Here is a 21,672-nt window from a genome sequence, read left to right as displayed (position 1 = left end):
ATTATACCTACAAAATATATGAAATCTGTTCTCTTTACATTTACTTTTTTAAATTTTATTTCTAAAAATATAGAAATACTTTCAAATTCAAAGAAACTACTCCTACGCATGTTAGAACAATTTCATGTTTAGAAGTATGTTCTCATAGCTTGAGCACGTAAAAAATTCAGTACTTCCAATTAACTTTGTGAATATACTTACAGCTCTCATTCTCTACAATCTTCCACTATACTCAGCTTCCTCTTTTCAGACTGACCTAAATAATGAAATCTCAGCGATTTTCACTTGTATTTGTCACTTGCTCCACACATCTGACTTGTTGCTAAATTCATACATTACTTACATGTTGCTAAATAAGATTCTTTTCCTTTGCCCCTAAAGTCATCATTGTAGGCTTGATTTGGGTAATTTCCTACCCACATTATCATTAACTCATTTCTGAATGTTTTCCCTTGTGGGCCTTAACATCCCATCAACATTTTTTTTATTCATCTACTTAGTTAACCTGACAATTCCTTGCTAAGATTCTATAGGTATTTTCTCCTACACAGGTTTCTAGGACAATAATTCTCAATTTATATATATTTTGAATTATGTCAAGATCTTTAGGTTTTTTCTTTTATGTCCTTAAATATTCATCTATATTTCTGACAATTCCTATCTAAAATCCTAATTCCATTATTTGTTGGTATGACTGACCCTCCCATATGTATTTCATAGTTCTCAACTGTGAGTTTGTAAGTGGATCATTTTCTTCTGGGAATTCTCTACGAGGCTTAAACTAAGGCAAAATCATCCCAGAGGGGGTCTATGTTTATTTTTGGCAGGCACTCTGGCACATTACCAAGTTTACATGAATTTCTTGGCTTCTAGGTTTTATATTACATAAATACATAAATTTGGACCTTGAACCTGAGTGGTAGCAAACCTTAGAGTTACAAGTTTTCAAGTGGTGTTTTTACTCTCCCATCTGGAGTGATGGGAAAATGAATAAATTCCTTTGTGATCGCTTTTAGCCAGGTGGGAGACATTTTTCTGGCCCACCCTTTACTGAATGTGCAGACTTTTGAGGAACCTGGGTAAATTTGTGGGGAGGCAGTTCTCCAAGGCCACAAATTGTACAACTGTAAGAGGAAATTTTTACATTTTATTCTGTGAAAATGTCAGCTAGTGAAACACAGGCACCATTTACACAAACTGCCACGTGAATGGGGCCTGCTGGAGTTGCGTATTTGGGAGGTCACAGGAGTAATGCTTTTTCTCCACCGTGCAGAGGGAGCAGGGGGAGCCTAGCGCCTATTCCCAGTCATACTTTATTCCGCTCTCAGCCAGATACCCTCACAAGAGACTTGTCTGGTTTCAGTTGTCTCTGACATTTTAGCCATGGGGAATCTCTGTTTCTTTTCCACAGAGATCTGTTAAGAATTTTAAAGGATAATGAAATTTATTTAGCATTCAGGTGCTTTGGGTAAAGTGATTTTTCAAAATATTTTGTCCACCCCATTGCTAAAAATATAACCTGCTCCCACTTTTACTGTTTTTTCATGTCTAAATCCACCCTATTTTTCAAAACTGTGCTCAAATTCTGTCTTCCATATATAACCTTCCCTAATCCCTTTGTGTCTGGAAACAGACACCCCTTCCTCTCACAATACTTGATTTGCACATCTGTTAGTTTATTATCTTGTACAATATGAAAATTTAGGAGGGCGGCTTAAGTGACTAAAACACTTGTTAAAGGATTCCACTTGTCTACCAAGCAGAGCACAGAACCCTAAATCTCATACTTGCTCAGGATGTGTTGAATGAACAACCAAATACAGTCTTTTCTATTTCAGTGAGCAGCACTATCACATTTTTCCAGGTTAACCAGATACGAAGACCTCAGAATAACTTTGGGTTCATTTTCTCCTTCGAAGTTCTCAGGCACTGTCATTAAGTGATGGCCATTCTACTTCTCTACGTCATTTGTAAACACCCTTCCTCCCAGTTCACACAGTAAGCACTAGATTCAGATCCTCAATTCTCTAGGCCTACCTGTTGTTTTTTTTTTTTTCCTACCCCTTCATCCATTCTAACTCCCTTGCCAAGTTATCACTCCTAAAGAATTCTCCTCAAAACTTTTTAAATAAAATCATGTGACCTTAGGCAAGCTTCAAAACTGCTCTGAACCAGTCTCTCCTTTGAAAAATGGGAATAATATTATCAGTACAGGCCACATTGTCCATAACAGCAGCCACCAGCAACATGAAGCCATCCACATTAAAATTTCAATTGATTAAAACTAAATAATTAAAATGTTCAGTTTCTCAATCATATCAGTCACATTTCAAATGTCTAAAGCCATAGGTGTCTAGGAGGCAGTAATAATACTGGACATTTCCTAATTGTGGAGAAGTTCCATTGACTTGTGCTAGAGAGTTATTGCACGGGTAGAACTGATAGCACAGGCAAAGACCCTGACACACCGCTGATGCAAAACAAATTGTAGGCCCGCACCGTGGCTCACTTGGCTAATCCTCCACCTGTGGCGTCAGCACCCTGGGTTCTAGTCCCAGTTGGGGCACCGGATTCTGTCCCAGTTGCTCCTCTTCCAGTCCAGCTCTCTACTGTGGTCCGGGAAGGAAGTGGAGGATGGCCCAAGTGCTTGGGTCGGAGACCAGGAGGAAGCACCTGGCTCCTGGCTTCAGACAGGCACAGCGTGCTGGCCATAGTGGCCATTTGGGGGGTGAACCAATAGAAAAGGAAGACCTTTCTCTCTGTCTCTCTCTCTCTCTCTAACTCTGCCTGTCAAAAAAAATAAAAAAATAAATAGTAGCTTCTAGAATTCTCTGTCAAACCAACTAAAATAATACCTGCTTTACAGAGGTTTATTCAGGGAGTACATGAAATAATATATGTAAGGTAGTATCATAGTGGTCAGTAAATATTTGTTCTCTTTTAGAATGTAAAGAATGAATTACCTGTTGTAGAAATGCAAAGAATTTCAATCTTCAGAACCGTCCAAACCTGTGTCTTTTATAAATCCTGAAATCCACACACAAAGATAATAAGAGGTAGTTTCAATCTATGATTTTAAGTATCAATTTCAAATCAGCATACCAGTATTGTCCATGAGCAGAACACTAAGCAATAGCATGATTAACAGGTGATTTTTCTTTAAAGAATTAGTACCTGGTTTTTTTTCAATGTTTTATATCATCTGAAATTACATGATTATTGTCCTTTCTCACATATGACAGCTTTCATGGCCTCAAAAAGAACAAATAAAAGGAAAAACTCCTGGTTTCCTCAATAGAAAGACACAAAAATGAGGAAAGAATGATAGCTTATTTTTTATTTTTAAGCAAAATAAGGCATTAACTTCCATGTGATGTAATGGAAAGAACACAACTATGAGATCAGGTTCAGCTAAGTGCAAACCCTAGCTTTACCACTTCCCAGCTGTACAAATGTGATTTCAGGCAAGTCACTTAGCTTCTAAGTTACAGCGTTCTGACTTGTAAAATAGTCAGACTCTCAAAAGAGGGTAGAACAGAATGGAACATAAGCACATTACAGTGCTAGCGATAGCCTGTTTATTAATTCTGTCCAGTAATTTCACTAGCCATGGGTATGGGACAGGACTGCTATGTATGAATTCTTTCTAGGTGTAAACTACATTAGATTCACATTTCCTTAGGCTGTGAAGGTTCCAATTGTTTATACCGACAATTCAGAAGAGAAGCAGGGCTTGAAATTTGACAACAACAATTAAGAAAAGTGCATGACCTAAGTGAGGAAAATAACTAATTAACTGCCCATAGACTGGCAACTTAGAAAGCTGAAAGCATGGCTGTGTAATTGCCAACCCAGCAGAATTTTAATGGTTAATAATTTAAGAAACTTTCTAAAATACCTGAAAAATATGCAAGAATAAACTTCCTACAGCAGTAAGAGATAAAAAAAAAAAAGTCTTGCATCTCACCTATCTTCCCTGCTTTCTTTGAAGTTCCAGGAATGAAAGCTGCAGTTATAAATTTTTTCATAGATATCTGAATGCCACTAAACTGTCTCCCCAAGCAGTGACTGCTAAGAAATAGGCATAGCACAATGACATTTCCGTCAATAACAGCTCACACCTGAATATAAACAGTACTCCCATGGATTACAATGAACTGAAAAATTCCCTATCACCTAGCGATGTTGCAGCCATCACAATGTCCTAGCACAACACAATACTCACAAGTCTGTGGCAATGCTTGTGTAAACAAACCTACTGTGCTGCCAGTAGTACAATAAAGAACAGAAACACAATTATGTGCAATACACAATATATTACAATAACAAATGGCCATGTTACTGGCTTATGTACTACTGTAGTATTCTTTCTATCCTTATTTTTAGAGTGTACTCCTTTTGCTAAGAAAAACACAGAAGTGTAGGAGTGGGTGTGGTGGAACAGAGGGTTAAGCCACAGCTTGGGATGCCCATATCCCATATCAGAATGCAGAGTGAAGGGGCTGGCGCTGTGGCACAGCGGGTTAACACCCTGGCCTAAAGCACCAGCACGTTCTAGTCCCGGCTGCTCCACTTCCAATCCAGCTCTCTGCCGTGGCCTGGGAAAGCAGTAGAAGATGGCCCAAGTCCTTGGGCCCCTGCACCCATGTGGGAGACCCAGAGGAAGCTCCTGGCTCCTGGCTTCGGATCGGCACAGCTCCGACCATTGCAGCCAATTGGGGAGTGAACCAGCGGATGGACGACCTCTCTCTCTGACTCTACCTCTCTCTGTAACTCTTTCAAATAAATAAAATAAATCTTTAAAAAAAAAAAAAAAAAAGAATGCAGAGTGAAGTCCAGGTTCCTCCACTTCTGATCTAGCTTCCTGCTAACGTGCCTGGGAGGGCAGAAGTTGATGGCCCAAGTATTTAGGTCCCTGCCACCCACACAGGAAACTAAGATGCAGTTCCTGGCTCCAGGGTTCAGTCTCACCCAGCTGGGATGTTGTGGACATTTGGGGAATGAACCAGAAGATGGAAGATCTCTGTTAATTTACCTTTCAAATAAGTCTTTAAAAGAAAAAAACTGTAGCATCAAACAGTATACATATATCTTATGTTCACTGAGTCTCTGGATTGCATCCAGGGATGGAACCTACTGTCGAGGTTCACCTAAGTACACTCTGTGATATTCCCACAGTGACGAAATCATGCAATAAGGCATTCCTCAGAAGGTTAAGAGATGAACGACTGAAATGAGGAAGGAAATTCTGGATGTTCCAAACTTACACAATGTCTTAGGCTTCTTTCAGAATGACACAGAAGCATCGTCCCAAAGCAAAGCATAACAGGAAAAAAAAAAAAAAAGGTTATTTTTCTTAACTCTAACTTGTCCTCGTGACAAATATACCGTTCTCTAATGGTTAATCTAGAAGTCTAGATATCATTTTATAAGCTACATCAAATGTCAAATGGAGAGATTTCATGATGCAATACAAATCACAGTTGTATTTGGGTGATTATTTACCAATTAAAATTTGGGAAAACCGAAAAAATTATTGCTATGGTGCATTTCCTGTGTTTTCCAAATAAAGCACGTTGCGAGATCACTCGGGAATAGCAATTTCCTTTCTTGGGCCTACTCCCAGCAACAGAATTCTACGTACTAGACTAAGCTTACAGTAAACACAAGGTCATCGCGGATCTCAATTTCAAACGTCTCCCTGCCCCCACCACCAAGGTACCTGAACCCAGGAGTAACTACAGGACGCTCACTCAATCATTAAACTTTTGGGGGACTAAGCCGCAGGTTCTGGGGGGCCGCTCAAACAAAACCAGAAGAATTATTTAGCAAGGTGAAGCACTGGAGCAAAGACCTCGGCTCGGCTTTGCCCGGGGCCAGGGAAAGATGCGGGAGCTGAGCTTGGGCACCAACTCGGGCACGCGGAGCGTGGGGAGGACGACACAGGAGGACAACAAAACCGCGGAACGGACACCAAACCACATCCTGCGCTCTCCCCCGCCCCTGGGTGCCCCGGAGCCCGGGAGCCGCTTCAGCCCCCTCGGGCCCTCTGCGGCGCCCAGCCGCGTCGCCCTGGAGGCAGGCAAACCCGCGTGCGCGCGCCACGGCGAGAGGGGCACCAGGCTGCGCCCACTTCCCCGACCCGTCGGATGCCACCCAGTGACGTGGCCTCTAGAGCGAGCGCGCGGGCCCCAGGCGCCCGACCTGTTCCTCCTTCCACCCTCCTCTGAGCCTACCTTACCTGGCTGACCCTGCCAGGACAGGCGGAGGCTCCGAAGCCTTCCCGGAGCTCAAGGGGCAGGGCGGGGCACTGGGGCGCGCTCCCGAACGGCCAGGCCAGCCCTGGGCGCGCTCACCACACTGAGGAACGCGCCCGCGCCGCCGCTTCCTCCGAGCCAGTTTCCCTTTACGGCTATCGCGAAACTGTCGTGAACGTGCTGCCGCGGATCAGAGTCACCCAGTGGAGCGAAGTCGGAGTTGATATTCCTGGGGGTGTGCTTGTGGGGGTCGGGGTAAGACTGCGGGGCTCGGTGTTAGGAGGACGGCCGGGGAGCGAAGGACGTGGTGGGGGACACGTCTCCAGGGAGGAGTGTGGCGAGGGCTGGATGCTCTGGGGTGGGGCATTAGGCTGTAGCTGTGTACGGACTTGCGCGAGGCGGGCGAACGCCGTCCTTCTTCCTCGAACAGGGTGGCCTCGCGCGCGGGGTTGTGGGGAGGGCGAGGGTCGAGTGCCCCTCTGGCCCCCGGTGGAGACTGAGGCGGCAGAGCACGGGCCTCCGGGGCGGCCGTGAGGAGCGGAGGTCGAGGTGAGGAGGAGCGCGGCGGGCCCGCGCTGGGCGGCGGAGGGCTGCGGGCGCTGCCCGCGCGGAGCCGACCTTGCCTGTCGGGTCCACACCCTCCCGCCCGGCTGCTGCCAAGTCCACAGACCGTGTGGCATCCTCTCCCAGGTTGATTTTCCCGTTGAAAGGGGTGCCGATGTGGCGTGGCGGGGCCTCGCGTCGTGGTCAGCAACTTTTCTGGAAATTTCAGCCAGTGCTGCCCAGGATTCTTGGAAGGAGAACAGGAGGGTTGCTCCAAGTGTTTGCCAGGGTTCCCGGGAACACCGGATGAATGGGACCAGACTTTACATTTAGGCGTGTTTGGCTTGTTTCCTTCAATGCGATGCCGGGCAGTTTTGTGTCATTTTGGCCATTTTGCAGCACTGGTGTTGGGTATGTGGTTTTACTTTACTGAAGAAGGGGTGTGCACGGCTGTCTTTCTGCAAGTACTAGTGTTCTTATGTGGATGTAGTCAAAGAGCAGGTCTAGCCCCTACTCTCAGATGAGTAGGGATGGGTTCAGCCGGTGTGTTTTGAATTGAGTGACTTGAAACACAAGTTAGACTGTGGTAAGGGCAGTTAGTGGATTACCAGTGTAGAACGACTCGCGTTCCCATGAAGCCCAGAGTTGAAGTGAAAGCCTTGTACTGCGTGTTAGTTCTGTGCTGAGAAAGCTAAAAGTCCCCTTGTACAACTTGTCCTCATGACCCTTCCGTTCAAGAAATGACAAGTGTTTGCTCATTTTCTTTAGAGGAGACTTGTTACTTCCTTTTTTAAGGAGTGCCAAGATGTCATTTCACCAAAACTCTAGATCTGCGTTGTGTTACACAGTGCATTTCAATTCTGTTGAAAAGGGTTTTGTTTGGGGGAACTTGCTGTATATATGACTTGTTAAATAATGCTGCACTTGATCCTGTGATCCCCCTAGTTTTTTCTTTCCTTCTTTCTTTCTTCCTTTCCTTCCTGGTTCTTTACAATTTGCTCAGCCTCCCTAATAGTGTGAGCCTTTAGTATTTTCATTTGGCGGTGCCATAAGGGCTGTTTAGTCCCCAGTTGCCTGTGAAAGGACTGCAAACATAGTGCTGAATCAGTGCAGATCAAAACTTGGCACCCTCAGACACGGGGTGGGAGGATGGGAATTCTGGAATTTGAAACAGCAGGTTGGATGTTGTGTAAACTTACCTTATGCTCTGTTCGACAGTTGGACTTTATTTTATTTTTTTTTAATGTGAAGCTTGTGAAATACTGTCAGGTATTCCCTGTGCTGAAGTCCAGGAAGGAATAAAGTCAGCAGTATTCCCTTATCCTCAGCTGCTATTGTGCAGATGTTCTATATGATAAACTTTTTAAAGCCTACATGTGTGTAATTTTAGTAGATGTACTCATGAAATGACCTCTGATTATATTTTTGTACTTATCCTGGACTTTTCACATAACTGTGGATGCCTGCACAAAGAAAATTCTTTGTCAGACCATATGTCGTCTTCTTTGGACTCACAAAACAGTTTGTTGACAGTGTATTGTATCGGAGGGTATTTACAAGACTACCCTCCATCTTTTGGTTTTCCTGAGAGTATGAAATGACATATTTCAATCTTTTTCCTCAAGATCTAGAACAACTAAATGCTGATTAAATACTAGATGAATCATATTTGTTCATTGTTCAGTAAGTACTGATTAACTACTTAGTGTTAAGTATGGTGTGGGATTTGGGGAAAAGAATGTTAATGAGACTGGCATGGCCCTTGCACTCATGAAGCTTACAGAAAAGTGTGGAGAAAGACAAACCCCCGCCAAAAAACAGTTAGCAAACAAAAAACAGTTCAAAGAGTGGTAAATGAAACGTTGTGAAGGGAGCAGAGTACAGTAGAGCCAGGTTAGTAGAAGAGAGGAATTTACTTACTAAGAGAAAAGGCTACAGTAGCTATCAGATTATGATCATTGTTATCATAAACTGAATTAGAGGTGGTGGGAATTATTTTTACAGTTTAACTATTAACTTTGATATTGGCATTTGGCAGAGTGGTTAATCTGTTGTGATGCCTACATCCGGAATCATGGATTTGACTGCATTCAAATCCTGACTCTGCCTCCAATTCCTGCTTCCTGCCAGTGTGCATCCTGGGAGGCAGCAGGTGATGACTCAAATAGTTCAGTCCCTGCCTCCCATGTGGGAAACCTGGATTGAGTACTAGGCTTTATAGCCTGCCCCAGCCTTAGATGGAAGCATGTGCTATATTCATTCATTCTGTCTCTCTCTTTCAAATGAAAAAAATAAATACTTCTTAAAAATTTTAACTGAGGTGGGTGTTGTGCTACAGTGGATTAGGCCACCACTGAGGACACCAACTCTGTAATATCAGAGTGCCACTTCCTGTACTGGCACCTCCATCTCTTGTCTAGCTTCCTTCTAATATACCTGGGAAGGCAGCAGATGATGGCCCAAATACTTGGGTCCCTGCTACCCCTGTGGGAGAACCAAACGGAGTTCCTGGCTCCTGGTTTGTCTGGCCGGGTCCTTGCTGTTATGGGCATTTAGGGAGTGAACCAGTGAATGGAAGATATCTCTCTCTCTGCAACTCTGCCTTTCAAATAAATAAATGTTTTAAAAATATATTAACATTTATGATTTATGAAAATGTATTCTCAGTTAACAAATGCACCATGCTCCAAACTTACAGCATTCTTTATAAGGCCATTTGTGGCTTTCCATCACATCAGAATAAAAACTCTGTCATAATCTAAACCACAGGGTTGTGTTACTCTTGAAACTTTTCCACCTGGTTTACTCCTGCCCAGGCACAATGATCTCTCAGATCTCTCTTGTCTTGACAAGTAGTTTCTTGCCTCAGGTCTTGCTTCATTTTCTTTATTCTTCCTGCTGTTCTCTAAACTGCTGACTCCTTCTTTTCCTCAGTTTCTCAGAGACTTCAACAATCCTATCCAAAATGTGTACCCCTATTTTCTAGCTTAGCATTTTGCTTTCCTCATCGCACCCATCACAATGTGTAATGTTATTTGCATATTTACTGGTTTATAATTCTTTTTCCTCTGGGCACAAGAACTAGGACCATGTGTGTCGTATTTATTACAATCACAGTGGCTGAATGCATTTGGAACTTGGAATCCATTTTCTTATAAAAACTGTTAAAACTGGTGGCTAGGTTTCTAGACTAGCTAGCAATAATTTTAATTTTTTGCTTGCTAAAATGTAGTTTTTTGTCCTGTGATAAAAGACATTTTCTGCTCACACTTATGGGCACAGAACTGACTTCATACTCAAGTGGCTAAGATAACTTTCGTAATATTTTTATCTCATTTCCATATTTTCACCTCACATCCTTTTCCCTTCTCTTCTTATTGCTAATCTTCCTATTGTACCCAGGAACCTTATCCTACTCCCTTGAGGTATGCTTGCTTTTCATTTGCTAAAAATTCAGAAGTTCCTCTTTGAAATGATTCTCATGGCAAAAAACCACCAAGTCTTAGATGTAATTGGAGAAAAGAAGAGTGGAGATGAATTTGTGTCAGCAACAGCAACTTTTATGGCTATTTGTATGAGGGAACTCGAGAAAGTTTATGGAAAATGTTCCCTGCTATGTGGGGAACATAAAGTCACCATGGTGTGGTAGGTGCTACATGTATCTGAATTTACATTTGCAATGTTGTTGCTAATAACCTCTTGGGAGACAATGTTGACTAATTGAACTGTTGCCAAAGAAAACCTTCAAAAACTGACTCTTTTCATGTATGTGTTATATAATGACAAGATCTATAAGTTTGTCAAAATGTAGATTTTTCTAAAAGAGAAATTGAAGGTTAAAAAAAGAATCTAGGTCACAGTAGGGAAAAACTCACAAGGAAAGTATCAGTTTATACTAGTCCTGCCAAATGCTCAAACTTAAAACCATTAAGATCAGTTGCTTGTAGCTGTTTAGTGCCAAAAGCCGACAAACACCCTCAACATAGCACCTCCTTTTGTTAGTGGTAGGAGAATGGAATACTGCAACAATCAAATATAAATGGAGTTGACTAAACTTTGTTCCCATTTTAAGTGGAAATCCATCAGAGTTGATTGTAGCTTCCCAATTTTGGAAATGCATCATTCAATTTGGCCATAGAAAATCTGGCCACTGGGAAGCTAAGTGTTTTGGTGGTGTTTTTTGATCTGTCTTAATCTCATAATCTTGTCACCAGTTATTTAACATTATATTAACATTGTGTAAAAACAGTTTTAATCAAGAACTTTGTGGTATATCTGTGTGGAAGAATTATTTGAAATGGTAGAAATTAGCTTTGATTTCCTTTCTTGGTTTGAAATATTAAATACTTTTGTTTCATAACACGTGAGTTGGTTATATTGTAACACTGATTATTTTGAGATTTTTGAAAAATTTTTTAGGAAAATTAACATGACTGCAATGATTCAACATCTAAAACAGATGTTGAGATATGTAATTGACAGAGGTTTTACATGCAACCTTTGGTCATTAGTGACAGTGAAATTTGGGGATGTATTTATGGAGATACAGGGAAGAACTCCTGGTATCTGTGTAATCCAACATTATGTCCAAATGTCCATCCAGGCCATGGTGACCCTGTGCCCTGCCTCCCAAGGTGCCTGTGTGGCCTAGGTCCTTGTTTCTGCAGCAGTGACCTGGTGCCAGTCAGCTTAACAGCTGCTTTCAGGTGTCAGCCTGACCCAATACATTTCAGGAGCTGCATGCCCCCAACTCTCACCACTGGACTTATCTGGCCCTGCCCTCCACCTGGGACAGGGTGCAACCTGCTACTCTCAAGACCACTCTACCAAAGCAGACTAAACTGAATTTTGATAAGGACAACAGGATATATTTTCATAACAGATCCATTGTTAAGATATTCTAGGCCCTATATCACATTCTGTATTCCCATGGTATACCATTTCTGGGAATTTTATATTGCTTTTTGTAGAGTTTTCAACCAGAAGAATTAAGTGTACCTTTTCTGGTTCAATGCCAGTTCTCTTTAATTCTGTTATGGTTGTTTTGTTGTTATTGTTGTTGTAATCTTTTGATTTCTCTTACTCCTGTTACTGTGGACTTCCCATAAGATTCTTTATTCTTTTTCTTTCCATATTTAATCACTTCCAAAACCATTCTAGTCTTTAGCTGGACATTAGCTTCTAACTTGATGACTTAAAATGTTCATCTCTTACTCGAATTCCAGTCTTTTGCTTTTCTCTAAAGCATCTGTACTAAAAACTGCATGTGTGTCTTCCCTCCCTTCCCTCATCCCCAGTTGCCCTTTAACATCCACATCTCAAAAGTCAAAATATAGTGAACTGATTTTTCTTTCCAGCTTTCCCTGTTGACAGCAGTACTACTAGTCCCCAGTGCTGGCTCATTTTCCTTTCTGCTCCTCTCATATCAACACTTTATGCTGGTTCTTCCTTCTAAATAAAAATTTCTCCTAGACTTGACTGTTTCTGTTTTACCACCGCTCTCACCAGTGGTGGCCACCATTTCAAACAGCTGAAATCACTGTACTAATTTTTAATTGTTCTCACTACTTTATCCATTCTAATGACTATCTGCAGCTACTCTGTTAATCTTGGAAAAACTCTTGTAATTATCTTATTATTCTGCTTAATTACTTGTAGTAATTGGATCATTCCTAATCATTTTTCTAAATCAAGTCCAAAAACTTCTGGGATTAGCAAGCTCAAGATCCTTTATTAATAGTCATCCCTCAGTGTACCATTTGCACTTTGTCAGTTCATCATGTCACCCTGCTGACACGTAGCTACTGTCTTCTTATAGTTCATTTTTTTCACTGTAGTTTACCGCCACTTAGAATTCCATCTGTAGCCCTTCTCACTAATATGCTTTTATCTTTTGATTTAGTTTAAACAGAAACAGTATGTTTGTTTGAACACCATTTACCAGCCATGTGATTTGGGCATGTTAATTTGTCTCACTATGTCTTAATTTCGTTTTCTGTAAAGATGGAGCTAATTAATAGCCCCTGGTTTCTAGGGTCAGTGTGAGAATTAAATGAGTCTGTGTGTGTGTGTGTGTGTGTAATTAAAGTGTTTGATATAAAATAAATGCTGAGTGTTAGCTTTATCATTAGATAGAAATCTAATTTTAAACCCATTTCATTCAAGTCATTCCTCCAATATTAGTAGTAATTTGCTAGCCTGGGAAGGTCAAAATTCATCTGTGTGGCATGCTTAGATTGTTTCTGACATTTGTTCTGTAACATTATTGAAAGCAGTGTGAGATCAGAAAAAAATGTTTGAAGTCATATAAACTGTAAAGTAACAGGAAGCATATTAAAGTCCCATAATATTTTTTCACTTAGGAGTGGGGTTATACACTTTGAATAAGCTAGAACTAAAATGAAGTCCCTCATTTTCTGATTCCAGTGTGATATTTGTTATTCTGTTAGTAAGCTGATACTAATGAAAAAAAAAAGTGGCTCATAAATGTACTCTTTTTTTTCCCCAGATAACACAAGCCATAAAAGTTGTTTAAAAAAAAAAAAAAGATAAATTACTATCTCCAAAATAAAAGAAAACCAAGATCCATGAGTGGGCATCGGTCAACAAGGAAACGATGTGGAGATTCTCACCCAGAGTCCCCTGTGGGCTTTGGGCATATGAGTACTACAGGATGTATATTAAATAAGTTATTTCAGTTACCCACACCACCACTGTCAAGACACCAATTGAAGCGGCTGGAAGAACACAGATATCAGAGTGCAGGACGGTCCCTGCTTGAGCCCTTAATGCAAGGGTATTGGGAATGGCTAGTTGGAAGAGTTCCTTCTTGGATTGCCCCAAATCTCATCACCATCATTGGACTGTCAATAAATATCTGTACAACTATTTTATTAGTCTTCTATTGCCCTACAGCTACAGAGCAGGTAAGAGCAAATTCTTAAAAAGAGATACTAACATTTGTTATACACCAGTAACATTGTAATTGGGATTTGGGGGATCATTTTAATGAAAGATAAGAAATTCTGACATGTATTTGTCAGCTATTTGAAATTACCATGCACACCGTGTAAAGCTCTTGAACACCAACCACTTTATATACTATGGCTAATTAGACTTCAAAAGCAAAAATCACTAAATTTCAATGCCTTCCAAAACCAAAACAAATTTACTCTTCACCATAATAAGTTGAAGTAATGTTTATTTCCCTGTCAAAAAGTGAACTAAGATAGTTTGGTAGATGAGAATCTGAAATATTTATGATGCCTATATTAATCAGAATAATCAGTCACGGGTTGCTCAAAAAAATAGAAAATGTTCTTCAACCAAAGATGATAAAATGACTGAACTGTATGGAATCATAGTAACATAACATTTCTTTTTTTAAGCTTGAAGTAATTATTTTAAGTATTGTTTTCAGATGATTTGTCCTTTGGGAAAAATTTACTGCCATCCAAACTTCTATCCTTTTCTATATTCATCAATTCTTTTCTTTCTATAATATATCTTTACAGTTAATGACTGTTGAGTGTCACAGCTTAAAAAAAATATAACTTTTATCTTCTTGCAAGTGCTCATTTCCCTCCACCCTTGAATTAATTTAATTCCTCTTTTACTATACAAATATAGTTCATACAGATTGTATGTATATCTGATTTTCCTTCATCTTCTTAACTATCATGCTGTACCTCAATCAGGACACAAACAAAAAGTATCATGATTGTTTAAATATGTGCTGGTATCCTTTATCACATGGCCTTTGGACTGCTCCCCTGGAGCTTACCTGAGGCCCTAACTGCCGTGTCCAGAGGAGTTTGCTTCTCTTTAGAGCTGTAATAGAGCAGGGAGATGGACCAGTTGCAGTAGAAGCCCTCTGGTAGTCCTAAGCTAGTTCAACAGTGAGGATCTGGGAGAGAAAGCATGTTCAAAGGTGGTTCGGCCACTAATAGTCATTTCCTGAACACCCAAATATGTCAAGTTCTGTGTTCCTCTATTATACTTTTCTGTGACTTCTGTTCTAAAGTTTGATTGTTGGAATAACCCTAGAATTTATCATTCCGAGAGAGTTCCAGATTGGGAACTGCTCTGTTCACAGGGAACCTTTCAGAATTTCTGCTGAGACGAATCAAGGTGGAATATGACTGAGCCACTGTTTGGCACTAAGCAAGGGAACATAATGTCCTACAAATACACCTGGATGCATTTATAGCTGCATGGTAGAAATCCTTGTTAGGCTCAGATCAGAATGCATTAAAATAGGTCATGACTGTCCTCTATAATAGGATTCTGTAATAGGATCTTCAGTAAGGTATGTAAATTTTCTAAATCATACTTTATCTCTTTAAATCTCATTTTATATCATTATGAGGATTAAATATTAATATATTCAGGGTGCATAGCACATAATGTTTAATAAATGGTAGGTCATTTTCCTGGTCACAAAGATTAAGTATATATTCTTTCTCATAAACTCTTTCCTCCGTTTCTTTCTCTAATAATACATAGTATATGGAATCATAAATTCATCTCAGTCATTATTGAATTTCTTATTTTTTATCATTTTGGAGTCAAAGGATATAATAAATTTATAACTCGGGCAAATTTCCATTCATCAGTGATCGCTAATTCTTTTGGACCTTATACCATGGTGATACTGAAGTTTCATGTGTACACATACCTTTTTCTGTTACTTTTTTCTTTTTAATGGGTCAAAGTTTCAGATACCAGTCTTTCTAGTAGAAAAGAAAAGTTAGTAATGATTTCACTAGGTTTTTGTCATTGTTGTTGTTAGAGAAAGCAAACATCTAGTCGATAAAGAAAAATGAGCTAGTTCTTAGTTTTCAAATTTCTAAGTAGAAATGTATTCCTCTCTTTTTATATGGAGTACCAAAATTTCCCTGATGTATTTGTTACTAACATATAAACATTATCAGCTAGTAACTTTAGTTTTAGTATCATAAGTTCATTTGTAATTTATCTTGTATTGGCTCACTCCACAAATGGCCACAAGAGCCAGGTCTGGGCCAGACTGAAACTAGGACCATCTGAAACTGGACTCCATCCTGTTCTCCCACGTAAGTGTCAGGGGCCCGGGACTTAGACCATCCTCTGCCTTCCCAAGCACATTAGCAGGAAGTTGGATTGGAAGCAGGGCAGCCAGGACTGGAACTGGTGCTCCTATATGGGATGCTGATGCTTCAAGCAGAGGCTTAACCTCCTGCACCACAACACTGGCCCCAGCATACTTGTATATTAATATAAGACAGATGAAGGAAGTTGGTAAAAACCAGAACTGAACCGTGCCATTACCAATAAGAATTTTGTCAAATTAAATACATTTTTGTAATCTGATCATGAAAGTTTTGTGTTTGAACATTCATTTGTCTTTGTTTTTATATGATTTATCTCACTAAAAAATACCTTGTGGAGTTCTTTTACCAAAGAAAATTAAAATGGCACATTGGCCAGTTAATTGGTACTGACATTAAAAAGGGGAAGGGAAAAATTACTGTAAAATTCAAAGAAAAGTCTGAAAGAAAAAGTTAAGACTTCCCTTTTTTTGTGTTCTCTTCCTTCCTACCTCTTCTCCAGTACCTCTCAGACATAAGAGTTTAATAATTTTTTGATGTTTTCTCCCCCACCCCCTGCCACAAAAAAAATTACTCTGACACCAGCAGCATATAGACAAGAGTGGGCATCAAAAAGTTCATGGAAAATGTGTATTATAAAAAAGCTATGCATAGAATTCAAAAATACTTCTGTGAGCTTTTTGAAGTAGCCTTACATATATTAATAAATACATATGTATGTGAATCTTTCAGTTGTGTTTCAAAAGTTCGATAAAACCCTTAGCATTTCTTATCTAAGTCAACTAACACAAGAAAATCTCTAAAGGGTTTTGCAAGATGGATAATTGCCAGACTGTGATGAGATTATTTGCTGGTGCCAGTTCTTCCCCACTCACCTATCAAATTGTCATGATTTCCTGACTGATTCATGAGTTCCTTCCTTCAGTGTCTCTCCCAGACTCTTAACCCAGCTGAAACCATTCTAATTCTTGAATTATAAGCCATTCTTAAAATATCTCTAAGATGTATGAAATTATGGGCCACAGAAAAAGTATATAAATGTTAGTTGTGTGTTCTACAGGTTCACAGGAAGTAAGGAAAATCCAAAGAGAAGAAAGCTTTACTTTCTCTGTTTTATGTATATAATATTATTTTTGCTATTTTCTAGGATTGTGTGCTAAGTTTAAATTGTGTCTGTTCTAGAGTAACACTATACCCCCATTAACATGCTAATTTTAAACCCTGGGAAATCCCTAGCTTTCTAGCTCTCCAGAGCAGAGCTATTCAGTAGGACTTTTGGTGATGACAGGACTATTCCACGTCCACGTGATCCAGTTTGGTAGGCCCAGGCGCATGTGGCAGTTGTGAATTTGAAATGTGCCTAGTGCAACTGAGGAACTGAATTTTTAATTTTATGTAATTCATTAAAATAGTTATACATGGCCAGTGACACTGTATAGGACAGCACCCCTCTAGAGAGTTACTGTATTCCTTTAGGAGCTAAAAACCATAGATCAAAAGTCCAGAAGAGAGGGTTCTTAGGTCGATAAAACTAATTACCCAGCTCAATATATTGACATGTAAAGTAGGGTTATATAAGCCATGGCTATTGATTTCAGGGTTTGTAACTCTGGGTTAAGGGAGATATGTATTATGGTTCTTTTAATAGTCTAAAATATAGAACTCTTAATAACTCAATACTAGGGGCCAGCACTGTGGCATAATATGCTAATCTCCCACCTGTGGCACCTGCATCCCATATGGGCATGGTTTGTGTCTCGGTTGCTCTTCTACCAAATCAGCTCTTTGCTGTGGCCTGGGAAAGCAGTGGAAATGTCCCAAGTGCTTGGACCCCTGTATCCACATGGGAGACCCCAAAGAAGCTCCTGGCTTCTGGATTTGGATCTGCCCAGCTCCGGCCATTGTGGCCATTTGGGAAGTGAACCAGAGGATGGAAGAACTTCTCTCTGTCTAACTACCTCTCAAATATATAAATAAATAAAATCTAAAAAAAAGAGATTCTCTTTATTAAAAAAAAAAAACCCTCAATTAAACAGATCTCTGAGAGGGAAAACCTTTTGCAGCACAGAATATACTGAAGATTATTTACACTTTTGAGTGTTTAATACTCACAGTATAACTTGATAGCCGATAATAGAAAATGCCTTGGGATTATAATTTTTTCCATAAACTGGACATTATTCTACATTCTTAAAGATAACAAACCAAATAGAAGCTTTCCTTTATTAATACATAACATTTAAATTCATTGCCAGTGGTTCAGTTTCCTTCTGGGCAACAGAAACTATTCCTTAAAAATGTGATTATAAATATTTGAAAAATAATGTTCTAACCACTCTTTGTGCTAGATCATCATTTTGCTAGTGTTATTCCATGGACCTATGAAGCGATGCACTTAAAAATAATTTGTATGCTAAAATAAATTTGGAAAATGTCAGAATATTATGCATCCCTCTTGGATTTTCACAGTATGCATTTGCAATAGCAAGTGCTAGAAGAAGTCTTATAGTAGAGAAATCATTTCAAACTCAGTATTTCCTATAAGAAGTTAGCATAGAATTTTCTTTTCATGTATTACCTTTAAACATCTTGGGGATTCACTTTGGGAAAATTTATAGTAGATTATTCATTAATCAACTGTTAGAATGTAGGTGTTGAAAGGAATCTTGTAGAAGATACCTAGTCTTATCTCTGATAAGGTTTTTTGTTTTGTTTTGTTTTGTTTTTGACAGGCAGAGTGGACAGTGAGAGAGAGAGACAGAGAGAAAGGTCTTCTTTTTTAGTTGGTTCAACCCCCAGTGGCTGCTGCGGCCAGCGCTCTGCGGCCAGCACACCGCGCTGATCTGAAGCCAGGAGCCAGGTGCTTCTCCTGGTCTCCCATGGGCCAAGCACTTGGGCCATCCTCCACTGCACTCCCGGGCCACAGCAGAGAGCTGGCCTGGAAGAGGGGCAACTGGGACAGAATCCGGCTCCCCAACCAGGACTAGAACCCGGTGTGCCGGTGCCGCAAGGTGGAGGATTAGCCTAGTGAGCCGCGGCGCCGGCCTCTGATAAGGTTTATATAATATCCCTGCAAAGCAGCTGCCCAGCATCTTCCAGAGCACCCTTACAAACGGGTAGTTAAAATTTACAAACCTAATTGTTTCAGTAAGTTCTGCATTATATAGCACTCGGATCTTCTCTTCAGTGGTTGCAACCAGCACTACCTCTCTAGATATGATATAAAATATACACACATAAGAATATATTAACCAAACATAGTAACTAATATGTATGAATACTCTCCTTTCTTATTTTATTTCACAGGCACCCTTGTGGGCATATATTGCTTGTGCATGTGGCCTTTTCATTTACCAGTCTTTGGATGCTATAGATGGGAAGCAGGCAAGAAGAACTAATAGCAGTTCTCCTTTGGGTGAACTTTTTGATCATGGTTGTGATTCACTATCAACAGGTATTGTTGATTTTTTCACATTAATAATTATTATCAGTGGTCAAAGCACTGTGATAGAAAGTGTTAGAATAAATAACAAGTTAATTTAGTTTTCAGAGTAAACTATTTTTGTATTAAATCTTAGTATCTATTTTTAAAAGACTGATTCTCGTTGATATTTGTTCACTACTGGGAAAATTTAAAATTAAGTTCATTTGTACTTCAGCTGTTCTTAACCCTAATTATTGTTTTTGGCATATTTTGTTTTAAATTCATAAAGCACAATTGTCATCATAAAAACCTCAGATTATAGATGAGCATGCAATAGTGGGAGACTGCTTAGGTAATTCATGGACTTTATCTTAAATGAATATTATATAGACATTTTAAATCGTGTTATGTATATAAATTATGTGTACTAATGAACTTGCTAATTTTAAATACTTGCTAATGTACAAATGTACAACATGTAGAGTACTGTTACTAATACTGTATTTATGAGCCTGGCACTGCGGCATAGCAAGTATTCACCCGCCACCTGCAGTGCCAGCATCCTGTGTGGGTGCCGGTTCAAGCCCAGGCTGCTCCACTTCTGATCTAGCTCTCTGGGAAAGCAGTGGAGGATGGCCCAAGTTCTTGGGTCCCTGCATCCATGTCGGAGACCCCAAGGAAGCTCCCAGCTCCCGGCTTCAGATCCGTCCAGTTCCAGCCATTGCGGCCATTTGGGAAGTGAACCAGCGGATAGAAGATCAATCAATCTCTCGCTCACTGTAATTCTGCCTTTCAAATAAATAAAGCTAGTCTTTAAAAAAATACTGTATTTATTACTGGAACTTTTTAAAGGAAGTAGACATAGATGCTATTAAGGAGAAAAGAGGTAACTGAAAGGTGACATGTAGGTTCGTTTGCTTAACCACAGTAATCATTCACTGTGTCTATCAAAACAATATCTGGGCCGGCGCCGCGGCTCACTAGGCTAATCCTCCACCTAGCGGCGCCAGCACATCGGGTTCTAGTCCCGGTTGGGGCGCCGGATTCTGTCCCGGTTGCCCCTCTTCCAGGCCAGCTCTCTGCTGTGGCCAGGGAGTGCAGTGCAGGATGGCCCAAGTATTTGTGCCCTGCACCCCATGGGAGACCAGGATAAGTACCTGGCTCCTGCCTTCGGATCAGCGCGGTGCGCCAGCCACAGTGCGCCGGTTATGGCGGCCATTGGAGGGTGAAGCAACAGCAAAAGGAAGACCTTTCTCTCTCTCTCTCTCTCTCTCTCACTGTCTTAAAAGGAAAAAAGACTAGAAAAATATACAGTAGCATGATAGCAATAGATAATTATATTTGAATTTTAGATGATATGTGTTTATTTGTACTTTTTCCAAGTTTTTAAAATAGTATTTAGTATATTTTTAGAGAAGGAAAAAAGATTTAGAAACTAAATGTCAGGACTACCCCCAATTTTTATTTAGTTTCTCACAGTGTTTTGTTTTGTTTGTGTGTGGGTTTTTTTTTTTCCTTCTTCTCTTTTTGGTCATTTGCCATGCATTTAAGATATTTTGAAAGAAATTTTTAAAAAATTTGTGTTGTAGTTTGAGTTGAAAACTTTTGTAGGAAGTTTCAAATATGTCAGTCATGATTACATCTGCTAAATAAGAAAAGACCATTACAAATCTAAAGCACGTCCCTTTGTGGATTATCTTGGCCCTTTGTTTTTCTTTCTTTTTGGCACTCTGCCTTGTAATGAACATTTCGTTGTTGTTTTTAATTATTGAGACAGAAGGAGAGAGAGATGGAGAAAAGTGCACACTCCCATCTGCTGGTTCATTTCCCAAATGTCCCAAACAGCCCCCAGGTGGTGCCAGAGCTGGGAGCTGGAAACTCAGTCAGAGTCTCCCAAGTAGGTGACAGGAACTCCATCTCTTGAGCCATCACAGCTCCTCCCATGGGGGCCTGAATTAGCAGGAAAGTAGAGTCGGGGGCCGCAACCAGGTATGAAACTCACTCAATCAGGCACTCTGATGTGGGATACAGACGTCTTATCTGCTAGGCCACATGCCTGCCCCTGTCTTCTAACTTTTTAATTTTTTATTAAATTTTTTGGGAAGCAGGAAGACAGAGAGAGAGCTCTCAATCTCTAGTGTACTCTCCAAGTGCCTGCAGTGGCTGGGGTTAGGCCAGAGCTGGGAACTTAAACCAGGTCTCCCATGTAGGTGTCAGGAACCCAACTACTTGAGTTATCACCACTGCCTCCCAGGGTCCACATTAGCAGGAAACTGGAACCAGAAGCCAGGGCCAATAATCAAACTCAGGCACTTCAATGTGGCACATAAATGTCTTAACAGGTATCTTAATTGCTAAA

General features: G+C 40.3%; 2 protein-coding genes across 43 annotated transcripts in view; one reads left to right on the top strand and one right to left on the bottom strand.

The window, feature by feature from the left end:
- The window catches only part of DRAM2 (DNA damage regulated autophagy modulator 2), a 46,614-nt gene extending 40,209 nt beyond the window's left edge, over positions 1-6,405 (bottom strand). For 12 of the 39 annotated variants that reach the window (XR_011390531.1, XM_070077907.1, XM_051856172.2 and 9 more), the window contains exons 1-3: positions 6,242-6,363; positions 5,268-5,283; positions 2,964-3,027 (exon numbers count right to left, since the gene is read on the bottom strand). The gene's annotated coding sequence lies outside the window, so the exon portion shown is untranslated. Of the gene's footprint in view, positions 1-2,963; positions 3,028-5,035; positions 5,284-6,236 lie in introns of those variants that run through there. The other 27 variants (XM_070077908.1, XM_070077890.1, XM_070077888.1 and 24 more) reach the window with 11 other exon arrangements.
- Positions 6,373-21,672, top strand: part of CEPT1 (choline/ethanolamine phosphotransferase 1) — a 39,296-nt gene continuing 23,996 nt past the window's right edge. For 2 of the 4 annotated variants that reach the window (XM_002715782.5, XM_008264699.4), the window contains exons 1-3: positions 6,373-6,512; positions 13,309-13,726; positions 19,196-19,343. In XM_002715782.5, coding sequence (XP_002715828.1) covers positions 13,388-13,726; positions 19,196-19,343 — 487 coding nt within the window. In that variant the 5' untranslated portion in view covers positions 6,373-6,512; positions 13,309-13,387. Of the gene's footprint in view, positions 6,948-13,308; positions 13,727-19,195; positions 19,344-21,672 lie in introns of all 4 variants that reach the window. The other 2 variants (XM_051856171.2, XM_070077884.1) reach the window with 1 other exon arrangement.

The sequence above is a fragment of the Oryctolagus cuniculus genome, chromosome 7, assembly GCF_964237555.1.
Source record: "Oryctolagus cuniculus chromosome 7, mOryCun1.1, whole genome shotgun sequence".
Lineage (NCBI taxonomy): Eukaryota > Metazoa > Chordata > Mammalia > Lagomorpha > Leporidae > Oryctolagus > Oryctolagus cuniculus.
Note: the sequence above shows the minus strand (reverse complement) of the source record. Positions and strands in the feature narration are given on the sequence as shown.